Here is an 18,306-nt window from a genome sequence, read left to right as displayed (position 1 = left end):
GAGAGATTCTGGTGATACATATCTTCTCCAATATTTTATATTTTATGTTTACTAATTTTTGTCAACCAGGTGGATGTAGTATGACATTTCATTGGGGTCTTGGTTTTTATTTCTCTTGAGTAGGTAATTTTCACATTTAAAAATCACTTCTCTTTGGTGGTTAAGTCTGAAGCAAACAGCTGATGGGTAATTCTGCACTTTATCTTATTATTACTACAGTTTCTGCGCTAAATCATATACTTAGTATTCCTTGTTCTCCTTCCTTTGGCTGTATGTTTAAAATTCATTTTAAATCTTTGTATTTTTCAAGCCACACTTTATTTTAAACCTTGGGTTAATTTTTTTTTTTTTCTAATCTTCCCAACACCCTCCTTCTATCATGTATATCTCTTCTTGTGAACATCTTAGAAAATTTCCGGTTCATCCATGTTGGTTTGCTGGTGCCCTTTCCTTCTCCTCATTGTGATCACTCATGCTTGATTCTCAGAATGTCTGTTTATATCCCAGCATCCCTTCTAAACTGTGTGAAGCTGTTCTGTCCAAATGGAATGGTTTTAGCAATTTAAGCAAGATTAACTGTGTAGAAGTATCTAGAATAATACTATCATAAAGTAAACACTCTTTTGAGTTTCTGGCTAGTGAAAATTTTTTCTCTTCTTGCTCTTACAAGAAGAGAGCAAGATAATTTACTGAAAGATACACATTAAGTTATACCCAGTGTTTCATCCTTCATTGGTTAAAATTATAAAATGCAAGGGTCACTTTGTTATGAAATTTCTCTCTTCTACCTCATCCAAATCCATCCAAAATGGATTTCAGTTTGAAATTCATCCTGAAAATTTCTTTTTGCATTCTCTCTCTTCTGAGGAGTGACAGAATCAGCAAGGCAAGTGAAAAAGATATGAAATATACTTGTTTTGCAGAATGAAATTTCCAGCAGATGGTGGTGGTGAGAAGTACCCCATGTAAACTTTATGCTTATGAATTCTCATTGCTAGTTTTGAGTTTTGCTCTAGATATCTGAATGGTCTGAAGATGTAGCCTCTACTTTGGTTCTAATTTTTTCTTCAAATTTCTGTCATGCTTCCGCCCCATTATGTATGGATTTTATTTACTTTTTTTCCTTTCTGGCATACAGTATCACTCTTCCTTCCCTAGAAATGATCAGTTTGATCCAGAAAATTGAGTCCTGTATTTCAGGACCATCTAATAGAACCTACTGTTTATCTAGCATCATCATATTATGTGGATGCAATTTGCTGTTGAAAAACTTATCTCCTATGCCTATAAATCTTGCAGTTTCTCTTAAGTACATTAAAAAGTGCTAGACATCTGCGATAGTTTTCTTATGGCCCCAGCATGTCCCATGCCAATCAGTACAAGTTTAGCTTATGGATTTGTTGAACTCTTTGTTGAATTCTCCAAGTATTTCAAGCTTAGTAGATTTTTTTTTTTTGATTACAAACTTTAACCTTTTTAGAAGCAAATCTCACTACATTTTCTTAAGAAAAAAAAATGGTTTAAGATACTCTTTAAAAAGGATTGTTTTGAAATGCCTGTCAGATAAGAGTCCCAAATCCTGTGTATAAGAGCAAACACATCTTTTACTGTAAATGCCAACTTCTCTAAATGTATTCTCCAACTCAAACCTTGTTCAGACCCAGTATTTCTGAAGGTAACAAAATATATATGGCAGATGACATGTTTGAGAGAAGGTACAACTTTATATCCTTAAAAAACATTTTGTATTCATATTCTCATTTGCTTAAATAGTGTTCATATTTGTTCAGTTCAGTTCAGTCACTCAGTTGTGTCCGACTCTTTACGACCCCATGGACTGCAGCACGCCAGGCCTCCCTGTCCGTCACCAACTCCCGGAGTTCACTCAAACTCATGTCCATTGAGTCGGTGATGCTATCTAACTATCTCATCCTCTGTCATCCCCTTCTCCTCCCACCTTCAACCTTTCCCAGCATCAGGGACTTTTCAAATGAGTCAGTTCTTCACATGAGGTGTCCAAAGTATTGGAGTTTCACCTTCAGCATCAGTCCTTCCAATGAACACCCAGGACTGATCTCCTTTAGGATGGACTGGTTGGATCTCCTTGCAGTCCAAGGGACTCTCAAGAGTCTTCTCCAACACCACAGTTCAAAAGCATCAATTCTTTGGCACTCAGCTTTCTTTATAGTCCAACTCTCGTATCCATATGTGACTCCTGGAAAAACCATAGCTTTGAGTAGACAGATTTTTGTTGGCAAATGTCTCTGCTTTTTAATATGCTGTCTAGGTTGGTCATAGCTTTTCTTCCAAGGAGCAAACGTCTTTTAATTTCATGACTGTAGTCACTATCTGCAGTGAATTTGGAGCCCAAAACAAGAAAGTCTGTCACTATTTCCACTGTTTCTCCATCTGTTTGCAATGAAGTGATGGGACCAGATGCCATGATCTTAGTTTTCTAAGTGTTGAGCTTTAAGCCAACTTTTTCACGCTCCTCTTTCACTTTCTTCAAGAGACTCTTTAGTTCTTCTTTGCTTTCTGCCATAAGGGTGGTGTCATCTATATATCTGAAGTTACTGATGTTTCTCCTGGCAGTCTTGAATCCAGCTTGTGCTTCATCCAGCCCAGCATTTCTCATGATGTACTCTGCATGTAAGTTAAATAAACAGGGTGACAATATACAGCCTTGACATACTCCTTTTCCTATTTGGAACCAGTCTGTTGTTCCATGTCCAGTTCTAACTGTTGCTTCCTGACCTGCATACAGGTTTTTCAGGAGGCAAGTCAGGTGGTCTGGTACTCCCATCTCTTGAAGAATTTTCCAAAGTTTGTTGTGATCCACACAGTCAAAGGTTTTGGCATAGTCAATAAAGCAGAGGTACATGTTTTTCTGGAACTCTTTTGCTTTTTTGATGATCCAACAGATGTTGACAATTTGATCTCTGGTTCCTCTGCCTTTTCTGAATCCAGCTTGAACATCTGGAAGTTCACTGTTCACGTACTGTTTGAAGCCTGGTTTGGAGAATTTTGAGCATTACTTTGCTAGCGTGTGAGATGAGTGCAATTGTGTAGTTTGAGCATTCTTTGGCATTGCCTTTCTTTGGGATTAGAATGAAAAGTGACCTTTTCCAGTCCTGTGGCCACTGCTGAGTTTTCCAAATTTGCTGGCATATTCACAGCATCACCTTTTAGGATTTGAAATAGTTCAACTGGAATTCCATCACGTCCACTAGCTTTGTTCATAGTAATGCTTCATAAGGCCCACTTGACTTCACATTCCAGGATTTCTGGCTCCAGGTGAGTGATCACACCATCATGATTATCTGGGTCATGATGATCTTTTTTTGTGTAGTTCTTCTGTGTATTCTTGCCACCTCTTCTTAATATCTTCTGCTTCTGTTAGGTGCATACCATCACTGTCCTTTATTGGGCCCATCTTTGCATGAAAAGTTCCCATAGTATCTCTAATTTTCTTGAAGAGATCTGTAGTCCTTCCCATTCTATTGTTTTCCTCTATTTCTTTGCACTGATCACTGAGGAAAGCTTTCTTATCTCTCCCTGCTATTCTTTGGAACTCTGCATTCAAATGGATATATCTTTCCTTTTTTACTTTGCCTTTCATTTCTCTTCTTTTCATAGCTATTTGTAAGCCCTCCTCAGACAACTTATTTGCCTTTTTGCATTTCTTTTTCTTGGGGATGGTCTTGATCACTGCCTCCTGTATGATGTTAGGAACTTCTGTCCATATGTTAAGTCATGTGATCCTGTTAGGAAGCTTATTACTGTTTTTATTATTTCCGCTTTAAATATGAGAAAACAGAGACTCAGAGAGGTAAAGGAATTTGCCCTAGACTAAACAGCTCTTAAATGTCAGCATCAAAATTTGAATTGGGCACTCTGCATCCTCAGACCATGTTCCTAACCACCGCACAGCTCTTCTTCCTTAGTAACCAGAACTTTCAGCTGTGGGAATTAATTAAGAATACATGCACAGCTCCTTTATTATTTCTGGAAAAATAAAATAATTCAATGGTCAGTTTTGTAATTTTTCTGTAAAAGAAGTATGTTGATAGCAGTTGGAATTTTACTTTCCTCCTATAGACCAAATATAACAAAAAATTAACTTATAAAAAAAAAGGATTACAAGATTCACTTTAATTAATAGACACTGCTTTCTTTTAATTTTAATTTGTAGCTATTAAATATGTTTGTATTAACACATTGTGATGGAAGGATAAAAGAGGAAAAAAAATTTTTTTTTTGACACTGCTTTCTTTTAATTTTAATTTGTAGCTATTAAATATGTTTGTATTAACACATTGTGATGGAAGGATAAAAAAGGAGAAAACAGTGATCTTGTCTTTAAGGTTTGTAACTTGATTTCAACAAGGAAAGTGCATGAATAAGTAGTATGTACAGTATGATACAGACCTCATAAATATCTCTATGATATATATAAAATTGGTAATTTAGTATTTGCACAGTATAGTTTTCTTTTAGTTCACAAATTCATTGATCATATCATGTAAGTTTATTACATATAATGAATATATTCAAATAATATTGATAAATTAGCACAAGTGACTTATTATTCTGCGCTAATTCATTTATATTTTCTGTCTCAGCAGATTATTATCCTGTTGACCTTTTTCTCAATTTTTTTTACACGTATCAGAGTTGTCATGATGAGGAAGATGACGATGGGGAAGAGGAAGTGAAGAGTTTTGAAGTAAGATGGATCTTTCACTATTTGTCTTCTATCTATGTTGAAACATTGTTTCATAGCTTCTAACTGACATTTATGTTTCTTGCTTCATGGCTTATTGCAGCTTATTGTGTCAAGGAACTGCATGTCAGAAGCTGGATGGACAAATTTGAGTCCTAACATTTGCTGAAGTTAAGGCCAAGGAACTTAGACTAGTTTAAGAATTATTTTAAAGCCCATATGTTCAGGATGAGTGTTCCTCCATCTTGGAGATGAGGTTGCTTCACATTGTTCTCATCTCGGTGAAGGATGGGATCTGAAATTTCCAGCAGACATGGGAGAAAAATATTTATGGAAGAGCAACCCAACATCAAGTTTCTAATTAAAGCCTTGGTTTGAATTTTTTTCTGAATCAAAGAAGTCCGAAAGATTTGGCCTCTTTCGACTTCTGCCCAATTAGGTCACTCATCCCCTGTACATATGTAAATGGTGGCACACAGTTTGCTTGCATGAGGCAGGATTGCATATATTCCTAGGATTATGTTCTGTTATATGATTATTCCCTCAAACCTTCTCAACTTTTAAATTTCCTTATAGTTTGAAATATTGCTCAATATTCTGTAGCCAAAAAGAAAGCAAATATTATTTCCCCCCTTGGCTTAGGCTGCACTTTTTATATATATATATATATATATCTAAGAAAGACTAGCTGTTGCTAACTACCATTCTCCTTATTTATTGTTTTTTTCTTTTTTGAATTTTCAAAAAGAAATTAAATGAAATAGATTAGACTCTTTTTTTTTTTTTTTCCTGCTTTTAATTTACGTGTCTGCTTTGAGCTAGAAGTTTGGAACTATATTAGTAGCCAGCTGTAAGTCTTTAATTAAAGTGGACCCACAAAAAAACGAGTAGGTGAGGAGTAGATAATGAGTAGGACCCTTTCTGGAACAACTGGACGAGAGTGTCCCTGTGGCATTGCATTGAAGTCATTGTGTAAAAAAAAAAATGCCGGAACAAGCTAATTTGAGAATAATCCATGACTATTGCTGGCTGAGAAAAAATGCCTTAAGGTTCATTTCCTGGATAACACTATAATCTTTTCTAATGTATGTGTTCTAGTCTCATTAAGATAAGAAACTTAGCTAAATTAGAATGAGCTGTGAGCAGCAAGTCATACTATTTTTCTGAAGTGCACACCATATATACTCTATCGGTTGTCTTCCGAGCAATTGTTTATTGCGATTTTGCTTCTTGTCCTCATCCTTCCTTAAGGTCACAGGATCCCAACGCAGCAAGGTAAAACTATATATATATGTGTGTATTTGTCTGGGTCTGAGTTTCAGTTTCTTGTGACATTTACCTTTGTTAGACCCAACATCTTGGATTCTTTTGTTTAAAAAAAAAAAAAGATCTTGCAATCTTTGTACCAAGTTTGTAGCTCCAATGCAATTGGTCTCTTCAGTATCCCTTCCTTGACATAAGTTTATTCTTCTTGCAATTTAAATGACTCATAATTTGAAATTTTATCCTCCATGTTGAATTTGAATGTGTATGGTGCTGAGATGAAAAAGTCCACCCTTTAGGTGATTAAATTTTAGCTGGTGACTTTTCATTGTAACATTTCATGCCTTACCCCTCTTGAGAGTTTTTATACTGGTCTCATTTCTAGAAAAGAGATATGATATATGGTATTCTTGGTGGGATTAGAAATAATCTCCTTTTCCTTTGTGCTAGTAATACCCTCAACTGGTAATTAGAGAGGATATTCCATGATTTCAGTGTTGATTTAGTATTTCCTTATAGGGAAGAGCTAGATGACCTTTTCTATCTCTGAATATTCTGAAGAGCTAAGTATGTGGAAAGTTTGCTAAGAGAAAATATTTTAGAATCACAAAAATTTGCCTTTCATTTGAACCCTGTTAAGCTTACATTTTATTTTCATGAGACTGTTTAGTCAGAAAATCAGGTATAAACATCCCAAACAGAAAATGCCTATAATGACTTTAGTTACAGAAAAGAAAAAAAGCTTCCCTTTTATATGAGTGTAGAGTGTCCTTTTTTGCCTTCTATTTTATAAAGTGAACTATTTGCTGTTAAAGTGAATTTAGAATGTCATAAAGAATCTTTTTTTTTTAAGAATTACTTTTAAGAAACAAATTATAATGTTTTTTACTCACTGTTATATTTGGAGAAATATATTGTTCTTATACCATTTTAAAATTTGACTTCATGCAGATGCTACTAGATTTAGCTCCAATCAGATGGATATAATTTAATGGCATATAATATGTGTAAAAATTATAAATTATAATTATCAGTAGGTATCATGGGTATAATCTTGATTTGTTGGATTTTTATAGTTTTATCACTGATGATCTCAGATAGAATTCCTGTGACTTGTTGAGGGTGGAAAATATGAAGGGACCTCCTGACATTCACCAAAGATTTGATTTCGTTAGACACTATTGAAGTTCATGTCCGAGTATATATTGACATCCATGGAATGGGGGTGGATAAGGAAGGCTGGGATAAGAAAGTGTTGCTGGTTAAGAAAACCATTTTACTCTGAAGAGGAATGTAGTTTCAGGAAGAACTAAAGGCAAATACAATTTGGTAAATAGGATCAAATTTGGTGACATTAGAAAGGTTCCCTATTCAGAAAAAAAATCTGAAAATACCTAGTAGTGGAATCTTAGCATTTAGAGTGTAGGATTCCGGTCATACGGAGAACAAGAAATCAGGAGACTGTGGAGCACCCCCTGGGAGAATGGGCTACATGCCATGGATTTGGGATGCTGGGAGAGAAGCTCACATATGGTGAAACCTGGTAATTAACCCCCAAAGGAGCTAGAGGCCACCAGATGTGACTGTCCCAGCAGAGAGAGGATTTCAAAGTTACTAGTGGTTGCCATATATTCATATGCATAACACAGTAGACAAGATTTGGAAATTTTCACTTCTTAACCAGTGCTTCACTCATTCTTCATGTAATTTTGTACTGTAACTAATCATTTATGTCTAATCTGTGTAACAATCTATTTGCAAAATATATACTATGTAAGTAAAGAACCTGAACTCTTCCCAAGTTGAAAAAAGAGAATCATGGTTTTCAGAGAGTTGATAGAATCAACAACCTATAAGGATAATTTTGTCTGAAATTGACTCTCTGATACCAATATCATGACTGAAAAAATTTGGCCAGACAACTGAATTACTACTTTCTCTTTATAAATTTAGTAACGTACTAGACTTTTTACATTGAGATGTCTGGTTGGCTAACATCATTTAGGTATAGTCTGATAGTGGAGTTTTTCATCCAAGTTATAATGAATTTGAAAGGTCATTTGGTAGTTTCAGTAATTCTTTAAACAAATTATATTAAATAAATTTGGGAATAACATAGTGTGTGTGACTATTGAATTTTATCCCAATAACTGGCTGATTATTAATATTTGCTGTACTTTCTACTTACATTCTCCATCTATAAAGATACTGAGAAGAAGAAAGAAGTAGATTAAAAAGGTAGCATTATAAGGAAAATTTCCATGAGGAATAAAGTAAACTAAATAAAGCTCAAGAAACATGGAAAACAAGGAGTGGAGGCTAAGTGCCTGGTATTAGCCAGCCCTTTTCTTCTGTCACATGTATGTTTTACTGATGAGATCCTGTTAAAACTTGCCTGATTTAAGTTGATAATTCCCAGCTTTATCTGTAATATGTGTATATTTATCTACAACTACTTATTAAAAATTTTATTGCATAATTAGTAGTTATATATTTCTTTGACTTCAGGCTACTTTAATATTAAAACTATAAAAAAGGACAGTTAAATCATAAAAAAGCCAGTATTAACTGAAAGGGAAGAAATGTTTTAGCAATGACCCAGAGTGTTAATTACTACAGTCCAGTGCCTTTCTGGCCTTTGAATTTTTCTTAAGCAAAACACATAATAATAAGAAATAAATCATAATGTTTCAAGTCAAGTAACTTTTCTGAGCATGATGGGTTTTTCTCACCTAGAACAACAAGAAACTTTGGACCAGAGCAGATCACATTTTTTAAATTAAGATTTTGTAAAACACTCAGAAACATTGTTCCAATGGTTGCTTCTCCTATTACTATTCTTTCAAATCTGAGGGTGCATCGTTCAGTGATAATTCAATGAAAGCATTTCTGTGGAATGTTAAGTGCTATAATATAGATTTATTACTCATGGAAAAACCTAAATTAATGACAGTGAATCGTAAGTAATCTAAAGGAATGGACCATTAACTCACCTTCTAGACCATCTTTCTCAAGTACAATATTAAGCAAGTTGCATCATCCTTTGGCAAATTCCCAGTTTCTACTTCACAGATGAATTCTCTGGTGAGTCCCTGAGGTCCTATTATTCTGTACTATTGATTAAGGAGAATTCCTTGTGTCTTCAGTGCCAAATACGGCTGTGGCAGAGTTGATATTCTGTAATAAAAATTTAGATTAATCTGTGTCTTCTCCTGGATGTGCCTCAGACATAACTAAAGTGACATCATACCTGCCCAATACTCAGAGCAATCAATACCCAGCTCACATTCCAAAGAATGTATGATTACATGTGGAGGAATCAATTTAGGTCTAAACTGTCATAAGGATCGATGTTATATAGCTAAACATCATGATAAAAACACTTTCATTTGGCCCCTCCAATGATTCTAATTTTGAACAGAATTCATTTTTTTTGGTAATGAATTGCCTATAAGATGTTCCCTTTCCAATAGCTACCCATAATTTGATTTCTGAAGGAGCTTATTTGGCTTCTGTTTATAAGAGCACAGTAATTTAAATTGTAATGACTTCATGAATCTTAACCAAAGAGAACCATTAAATATTTTAAAAATTGAGATACATCTATGGTTATAAAACATGGAAATAATTCTCTCTCTTATTAAGAAAATGTATACTTCTTTAGTTTCTTCCTCAGAAGCTCTGTGGTATCAACATATGGACTCTAGAGTGTCGAGCAGCTGTCATGCTGTTGAATGACTGAAGGGAAAGGGGGAAGGAGTTTCCATGGCCCGTGGTCTGTAATACTCAATCTTATTGTTTCAATCTGCCAACTCCATCTTTATATACTGAAATTGTTGGTCTCAAGTAATACCCTCCCATCTTAGCCCAGGTTCTGTAGAAAACAGAGTAAAGAGGTTATTTGCTAGCACTTTGCTGGAGTTGGTACAGTCTTGGGAAAGTGAGAGTGAGGAAGGAGAGAACTGATGCAGGGAGGCGGAGAGAACACAGTAGTGCCTTCTTGAGCTGGCTAGCTAGCCACAGCAAACCAGCGGTATAGGTAGTTGCTTGGTTGTGTTAGATGGCCCTGAAGAAGTCATATGCATCATGGACTGGTACTTCCTGGGGAAGAAGGAGCACTTCTGGTCACAGGGTGTTAATTTGTTCATATATCTGCCGATACTAATCAGCTCTTCCAGAAAGCAGAAAGTGAAAGTGAAGTCGCTCAGTCGTGTCCGACTCTTTTCGACCCCATGGGCTGACTATAGCCTACCAGGCTCCTCCGTCCATGGGATTTTCCAGGCAGGAATACTGGAGTGGGTTGCCATTTCCTTCTCCAGGAGATCTTCCCGACCCAGGGATTGAACCCAGGTCTCCCACATTGTAGGCAGACGCTTTACTGTCTGAGCCACCAGGGAAACCAGAACCAGCGTGGGTTCAGCCTCTTGAGTGTCCAGGCACTGCTGTCTCTCCATTTCCGTCAGTATGTGGTCTCCTTACACAGTGGTCGTGGTGCTAAGAGTTAGCTTTCATAACCAAATAACTGGTACAAACTGTCTGTAGGGCCACCGTACTTCAGAAGCAAGGCAAGTTGCTAAGACCTAGAGAGAAGGGGGTTTAGGATACGCTGGAGTACTGGTCCTGATACAAGGAAAATTCCCCAAAAGCACAATCCTCTATATTGTATATGGTAATTTATATATATGAATTTGTAGGCCTAAATAGCATATGATATGTAGACAACACATATTTAAACACCTAATTGTGCATTTGATATGCACAGTAATTTGACTTCATGTGCTATTGTGTTTAAAAATAATTCCAGTTGAGATGGACATGTGTACACTGCTATATTTAAAATAGATAACCAACAAGGACCTACTATACAGCACAGGGAACTCTGCTCAATATTCTGTAATAACCTAAATGAAAAAAAGAATTTTAAAAAGAATAGATAATGTATAACTGATCACTTTGCTCTATACCTGAAACTAACACAACATCGTTAATCAGCTATGCTCTAATAACAAATAAAAATAATAATAATAATAGTAATCTCAGTTGAAGCTTATGCTTGACCACATTATGTACAGGAAATAAGATACAGCAGAATCATTAAGAGCATAGACACTTGAATGGACCACCTGTGTTTGAATCCCAGATCCACCATATGGATGTGTAATCTTAAGTCTCAATTTGCCTATCTATAAAATCGAGTTAATTAAGGTCTCTACTTCCTAGGATTGTGATGAGGATTAAATTAATTTATATACATATATATGTGTGTGTGTATATATATACATACATGTATATATATATATATATATATTCCGCTCAGAACATTGCGTATCACATAACAGGCTCTCAGTATTTGCTATTATCATTATATTTAATCAATTTCCCTTCTTTACTAAAAATCAAGTCAGAGAAGCCCACAGAGGAAATTTTTCAGCATAATGACCACAGAACCTCACAAGGTAGGAGATCTGGGTTCTCATCTGGGTGCTAACCAGATGACCTTCAGCAGGTCGTATTTAATTGCCCTGTACCTCAGCGTTTTCATCTTTGGACTGAAAGTTCTGAGCTGTTTTCTCAGGGGTAATATCCACCTTTAAAACTGTCTGATTTGCTGGTTTTGCAGAAGTTCTTTTCATTTTTCAGGACAATTTCAAAACTCTTCTAGGTTTCTAGGTGCATAAATACCGATTAGATGCATGCAAATTTTCCTTATATTTCTTCTGATCTTTTCTGAAGGAATGAAAAAGAAAAGCTCCATTTTTTTTTTTGGTGTAGGGATGTCACAATAAAAATGATTTATAGAAAATGTCTAGCTTCTGTACATGTATATGTATCTCTATCACTTCCTCACTTATTTAAAATATCACACAATTATACATAATACAGTTAGATAAAGGAAAAAAATGCATTGGGAGATGGAAAGCATTTAGGGGTCTTCCAAGAATGGGAGTAATCCAGAAGTTCATCACAGTGTTGCTCATTTGCTGCAGGTTGTCAGTACTACTGATTCCAAGGTTTCTAGGAGTCAACATAAAATCATATAAATGTAAAATTTTGCTATATCAATAAAATACAGAGACAGTCTTCTTGTTTCGAAAAAAAGGAATACCTGAAGCATTTTTCATCCTGAGAATCTTTGTGGGAATAGCAATGTGTGATATAATTTAAAAAGGTCCTTGGTGATTTAGTAAGTGTAATTATTTGAGAATTAATAACAATAAAGTCCAGGTGTATAGGTGCCATCATGGGATAGTTTAGTGTAGAACAAGCACCAGGTATCTTGAAGAATGGAAGGTCTGTGAATCCTCAAGAAAGTCTCAAGAAAAATCCTTCTCTCAGCTAAACAGGGAACACCTGGCAGGGAATTTGAGACTGTGTCAAGTACTTAAAGTGCAGCCAAGAGTTAGCCTGGGATGGGATTAATAACCATTTGTGAAAACTTAGAATTGTAAATATTAATACTTGAACTACTAGAATCGGGGGAGCTCAAAATCCAAATGATGAGTTGCTGTGATCATTCTATGATACAATTTCTTCTAACTGTTTCTTCTAATTATTCCAACCTTCTGGCACCTTCTCACCTAAAACATTTCTTCCTGTGATTGGAGGTCATGTTGTTCAGTTGCCAAGTTGTGTCCAACTCTTTGTGACCCCATGGACTGCAGCACGCCAGGCTTTCCTGTCCCTCACCATCTCCCCAAATGTTCCCAAGTTCATGTCCATTGAATCAGTAATGCCATCCAACTATCTCATCCTCTGTCACCCTCTTCTTCTGCCTTCAATCTTTCCCAGCATCAGGGTCTTTTCCGATGAGTCAGCTGTTCGAATTTATGGGCAGTCATAAATCACCTTATTGTCCTTATTCTCTCCTTTGTCAGGCTATCTTAGTAGACTGCATAGGCACTTATTCTCTGTATTCAAGGCAGTATCCAGTGCTTTTAAGGCTTAAACAAACAAATAGGTAGATGAAGGCTGTTTTAAGTCAACATTGTACTCAGGACAAACTACATGCCCTCTAATGATAAATCAGCATCACGTTGCTAATTTGATACCCTCTGATTTTAGAGTTACTCATTCCTTCCTTTCATTTTGTCCTTGGTTACTGGAGCTTTTTGTGGCATAGCATAGATTTTGTCAATAGGATCTTGAATTAGAAAATCATTTTAACTCAGCTGGGTTCATTGCTTTACCACAGTAGTGAAAGTCACTTAGTCATGTCCAACTCTTTGTGACCCGATGGACTAGATAGTCCATGGAATTCTCCAGGCCAGAATACTAGAGTGGGTAGTCTTTCCCTTCTCCAGAGTATCTTCCCAACCCAGGGATGGAACACAGGCCTCCTGCATTGTAGGCAGATTCTTTACCAGCTAAGCCACCAGAGAAGCCCAAGAATACTGGAGTGGGTAGCGTATCCCTTCTCCAGCTGGATCTTCCCGACCCAGGAATCCAACTGAGGTCTTCTGTATTGCAGGCAGATTCTTTACCAACTGAGCCAGCATAGTATTCAGTTTAGTTCAGTTGCTCAGTCGTGTCTGATTCTCAGTGACCCCATGGACTAGAGCACGCCAGGCCTCCCTGTCCATCACTAACTCCTGGAATTTACTCAAACTCATGTCCATTGAGTCGGTGATGCCACCCAACCATCTCATCCTCTGTCGTCCCCTTCTCTTCTCGCCTTCAGTCTTTCCCAGCATAAGGGTCTTTTCAAATGCGTCAACTCTTTGCATGAGGTGGCCAAAGTATTGGAGTTTCAGCTTCAGCATCAGTCCTTCCAATGAACACCCAGGACTGATCTCCTTTAGGATGGACTGGTTGGATCTCCTTGTAGTCCAAGGGACTCTCAAGAGTCTTCTCCAACACCACAGTTCAAAAGCATCAATTCTTCGGTGCTCAGCTTTCTTTATTGTCCAACTCTCACATCCATACATGGATACTGGAAAAACCATAGCCTTGACTAGATGTACCTTTGTTGGCAAAGTAATGTCTCTGCTTTTGAATATGCTGTCTAGGTCATAACTTTTCTTCCAAGGAGTAAGCATCTTTTTATTTCATGGCTGCAGTCACCATCTGCAGTGATTTTGGGGCCCCCAAAATAAAGTCTGCCACTGTTTCCACTGTTTCTCCATCTATTTGCCATGAAGTGATGGGATCGGATGCCATGATTTTTGTTTTCTGAATGTTGAGCTTTAAGCCAGCTTTTTCACACTCCTCTTTCACTTTCATCAAGAGGCTCTGTAGTCCTTCTTCACTTTCTGCCATAAGGATGGTGTCATCTGCATATTTGAGGTTATTGATATTTTTCCTGGCAATCTTGGTTCCAGCTTGTGCTTCATGCAGCCCAGCATTTCTCATGATGTACTCTGCATATAAGTGAAATAAGCAGGGAGACAATATACAGCCTTGATGTACTCCTTTTCCTATTTGGAACCAATCTGTTGTTCCATGTCCAGTTCTAACTGTTGTTTCTTGACCTGCATACAGCTTTCTCAAGAGGCAGGTCAGGTGGTCTGATATTTCCATCTCTTTCAGAATTTTCCACAGTTTATTGTGATTTACACAGTCAAAGGCTTTGGCATAGTCAATAAAGCAGAAATAGATGTTTTTCTGGAATTCTTGCTTTTTTGATGATCCAGCAGATGTTGGCAATTAGATCCTTGGTTCCTCTGCCTTTTCTAAAACCAGCTTGAACATTTGGAATTTCACTGTAGTATTAATTAGTTCTAAATATGCTGAATCTAGGGAAAATGATATTCTAACAAATGCAAGTGTATCTGATACAGGAAGAAGTAAAGCATAATGTCTGACTTTGAGAGCCTCCAATACATTATCTGAACTAAATTTTTCTCGTTTAATAATTTTGTTGTCTCTGATCACACATTAGTAAATTTTTGGCATTTAAACAAAGTTTATTTTGGGTAAAGACACTTTTTTTAATTAAAGAGAATGTTAGAAACTGTGACCATCCTATTGAGAACAACTCTGGAAGATAAAAAATAAAAAAATTAAGCTGCTAAATGAATTAAAAACTACAATTTGAGAATTATTCTTTTTTTGTGTATGTGTAATTCAACTTCATAGACCATGTACTAAAAGGAAGCTAAACTTCACATTTTACTAACTTAGTAGCTCTTCACTTGAAAGATAATGTTTGTAAAGTTCAGATTAATTTTGCATACTAAATGATATCACATTATTCAGTTCCATCCTTCGTTTATACAGTCTTGAACATCTTTTATGTGCAGGAAGCTACTGAATATCCAGTGTATGTGTGCTGGTGTCGTGTTTAATATAAACAAACAAGCAGTGATACTTTTCTTCATGAAGCTTTACTTCTAGAAACCTCCATGTACATTTAGATTTTTAAAAAGATAAAATTTAAAAATTTGGGGAACCATCCATTGTTGAGTAAAATTATAATCTTACAAGTGTTTCCCTAGCACTGGGAGTCATCCATATATGAACATAGCTAATCTATAGTTTTGGAAGCTGGAATACAGAACAAAATTAGGTGAATCTCTGGAAATGTGACTGTTATCTATCACTTTTGTTTTTCTGTTAGTCTGAGTTGGCCTGTTTATGTTGTAAACCAAACTATTAGTACTATTTCACTGCCTTTCAGTTTTGTCCTCATAGTTATTTAATTAAATCTTCTGCATTTTGATCTTTTCTTCTTGAAATATTAAGTCTCAACATCACCTTGTAGATTATGACTACATTTAAGATGCCAAATAAGATGATTTAATATTGACTTGTAACATTACTACATTATGACTTTTTTTAGAGAGGGTTCATCTCCTGGAAATTTTTCTTCACTTATAATCAGCTTCCACATTCAGTTTAAGAGGAAAACATATGGAAACCTTTTCACCAGTTGCTGAAGACTTGAAAATGCAACAAAATGCAAGCCAGTAGCATGCATAGGCTATAGAATTGTTGCCCTCAACCTGTGATGTCCCAAATGTCCATGAAATTAGCAGGGTCCTTCAGAAACAATGTGAATTCCTTTGCTGTCATCATATTTTCATCTCTATTGTGGAGATAAACTGTTTTATCCATCAAGTAGCAAGAGACGGTATAATTTATTCTTATCTCAATATTTTTTCTCATATAAGGCAAATTTCTGAAGAATTGAATGGCTTTTTTTTTCTTCAGGTCTTGATCCTTCCTTCCTCCCTCCCTCCCTACCTCCCCTCCATCAAGTGCTAAAGACTTGAGCCACTCTTAGACAAAGTGGAGGATTATCAGCAATTTTATTACAGACTTCAGTTATACTAGAAGCAAATCATGATGTTGAATACTTCCATTCAATGACTGTGATTTTATCATAGGTCTGACATATGATCACCCTTGACCTTGAAAGAGTCATAAACAGCTGATGATGCGTTGCTTCTGGTGATCAGAACTTTTTGCCTAAGGGAAAATTCAAATTGTGGAGCTGTTCCTGATTATTTATTTATTTATTTTTTTACCTTAACCTTCCTTTGTGACCTTGGAATAATTTAAAGACTGAAACTACAGGTTGAAGGTATAGTGCCTATATAACACCCTTAGGCAGTTCAAGTGGAATTTGGAGTGGAGAGGGACAAGGAATTCCACTTTTAAAAATACTTTTAAAAAGTAGGGTTCCTTGGAGATAGATCTTTTAAAAGTATCTTACTTGGGGAAATGCTATGTTCCCTAAGTAAGATACTTTTAAAAGATCTTTCTCTAATATGCCTAGAAAAGCTAATCTGCAGTAGATATAAAATGAAAGATTTTTTTCCAGATAGTCCATTATTTTATTGTATGAAAACTTTATAGTTTCACTTTCAAAGTTTTATTTTTTTATGTCATGATCAAATTTCTAATGAGATTAAATTATACATCCAGAGTTCCATTCAGTTCAGTTGCTCAGTCATGTCTGACTCTTTGCGACCCCATGGACTGTAGCACTCCAGGCTTCCCTGTCCATCACCAACTCCTGGAGCTTTATATACCCAGAAGCAGTCCTCAAAGGACAACAAAGTACAAAGATAAATAATATTAAAGATGTTCTGAAGAGAGAGCTTCCAATTCAATCTAACAGAAGAAATTCAAAAGAGTGGTCAATCCCTCTTAATGAAATAATTTTGCTGCTTCTAGATCAACATATCTTTTTTGTTCAACATTTTCTTTTTTCAAATGAGTGTCATCATCTCCCCCAAGGTATTATTATTGGAAATTATATATTATGTGAGAGAAATGTGTAATCTTTGCTCAGAGAGTTAAGTTTGAAAAGAAGGCAATTTGATACCTTGTCTTTCTTGGTGCTCGTAAGGTCTGTCCATCATGAGTGATTTCAGTTACCGAAGAGGATGTTGTGATTTTAGAATCTATTGTGCAAGTGGCTCTGGCAGATCTTAGAGTTGGTCTACCTACTTTTGGAGCACCAGTGGCCATTGTTTTTTGTTATTGTTTTTCCTCAAGAATATACAGCATGCTGGCATCTTCCATCTTCTTTGGATGTCTTGATGACTATCTTTGTATGTTCTACTGAGTCAGTAGAAGAATCACTCTTTCTAGCTCCCTTGCTTCTTTAGTTGATAGAAAAATTATAGTGCAGTTCCTTAAGCCAATAATTTCTTATCACTGTTTTACTGGCAAAGTCTTTCACAAAGGGAGTTGGTTAAACTGGGAAGTAAAAGTTCTATAAATAGCTCTGGCAATGGGAGGAAAGTCAAAGATTGTTGGGTCTAAAAGGAAGAATCAAATGTTGCTCACTAATTTTATAAAACACCTGAAGAGCAGACAAAAGGGTCTTCTTTCAGTTTTTCTCAAACTGTGTTGTAATGACAGTATGGTTTTGTGTGTCTGTGTGGTTTTGTTTTTGTTTTGTTTTTGACTTCACAGGAAGAGGTTTAAACATGAAGGCAAACCTTTTAGATGTTAGCATGGCTACATATAAAGCAAAGCTGCCTTTTTTTTTTCTTTTCTCTGCTTCCATTTAGGCCTATCACATAATTTAAGAAAAAATAAAATTTAATCACAGGAGCTCTTATATAGTGTGAAAAAAAACCCTGATCAATTTTGTTTTCGCAGCACGATATTATCAAAGATTTAAGAGACAAATTTGCCAGCCTCGGCGAGAACTCTCTGGTAACAGCATAAATGTCTGTGTTGGTTGCTTTTGATTTAAAGGTTTCTTTTTTCATTTGTTTGAGCCCATTTCTTCCCCCCCTCTTTTTAGTTTACTTTCTTTTTCATATTCTGTAACTAGCAAGCCTTCATTTTTTAAACCTCTTCCATCTTCCAGTGTCTATTTTCCGTACTTTGGATGGAAAGTTTATGGCAGCAAAGCTGTCACT

At 36.0% G+C, this 18,306-nt stretch overlaps 1 protein-coding gene across 12 annotated transcripts in view; it reads left to right on the top strand.

The window, feature by feature from the left end:
* RYR2 (ryanodine receptor 2) overlaps positions 1-18,306 on the top strand; it is a 794,016-nt gene that overhangs the window by 679,556 nt on the left and 96,154 nt on the right. For 6 of the 12 annotated variants that reach the window (XM_043925903.1, XM_043925905.1, XM_043925898.1 and 3 more), the window contains 2 exons: positions 4,673-4,726; positions 5,975-5,998. In XM_043925903.1, the coding sequence (XP_043781838.1) occupies positions 4,673-4,726; positions 5,975-5,998 (78 nt within the window). The remainder of the gene's footprint in view (positions 1-4,672; positions 4,727-5,974; positions 5,999-18,306) is intronic. The other 6 variants (XM_043925904.1, XM_043925902.1, XM_043925906.1 and 3 more) reach the window with 1 other exon arrangement.

The sequence above is a fragment of the Cervus elaphus genome, chromosome 15 (assembly GCF_910594005.1).
Source record: "Cervus elaphus chromosome 15, mCerEla1.1, whole genome shotgun sequence".
Taxonomy (NCBI): domain Eukaryota; kingdom Metazoa; phylum Chordata; class Mammalia; order Artiodactyla; family Cervidae; genus Cervus; species Cervus elaphus.
This window is presented reverse-complemented; position numbering and strand designations above follow the sequence as displayed.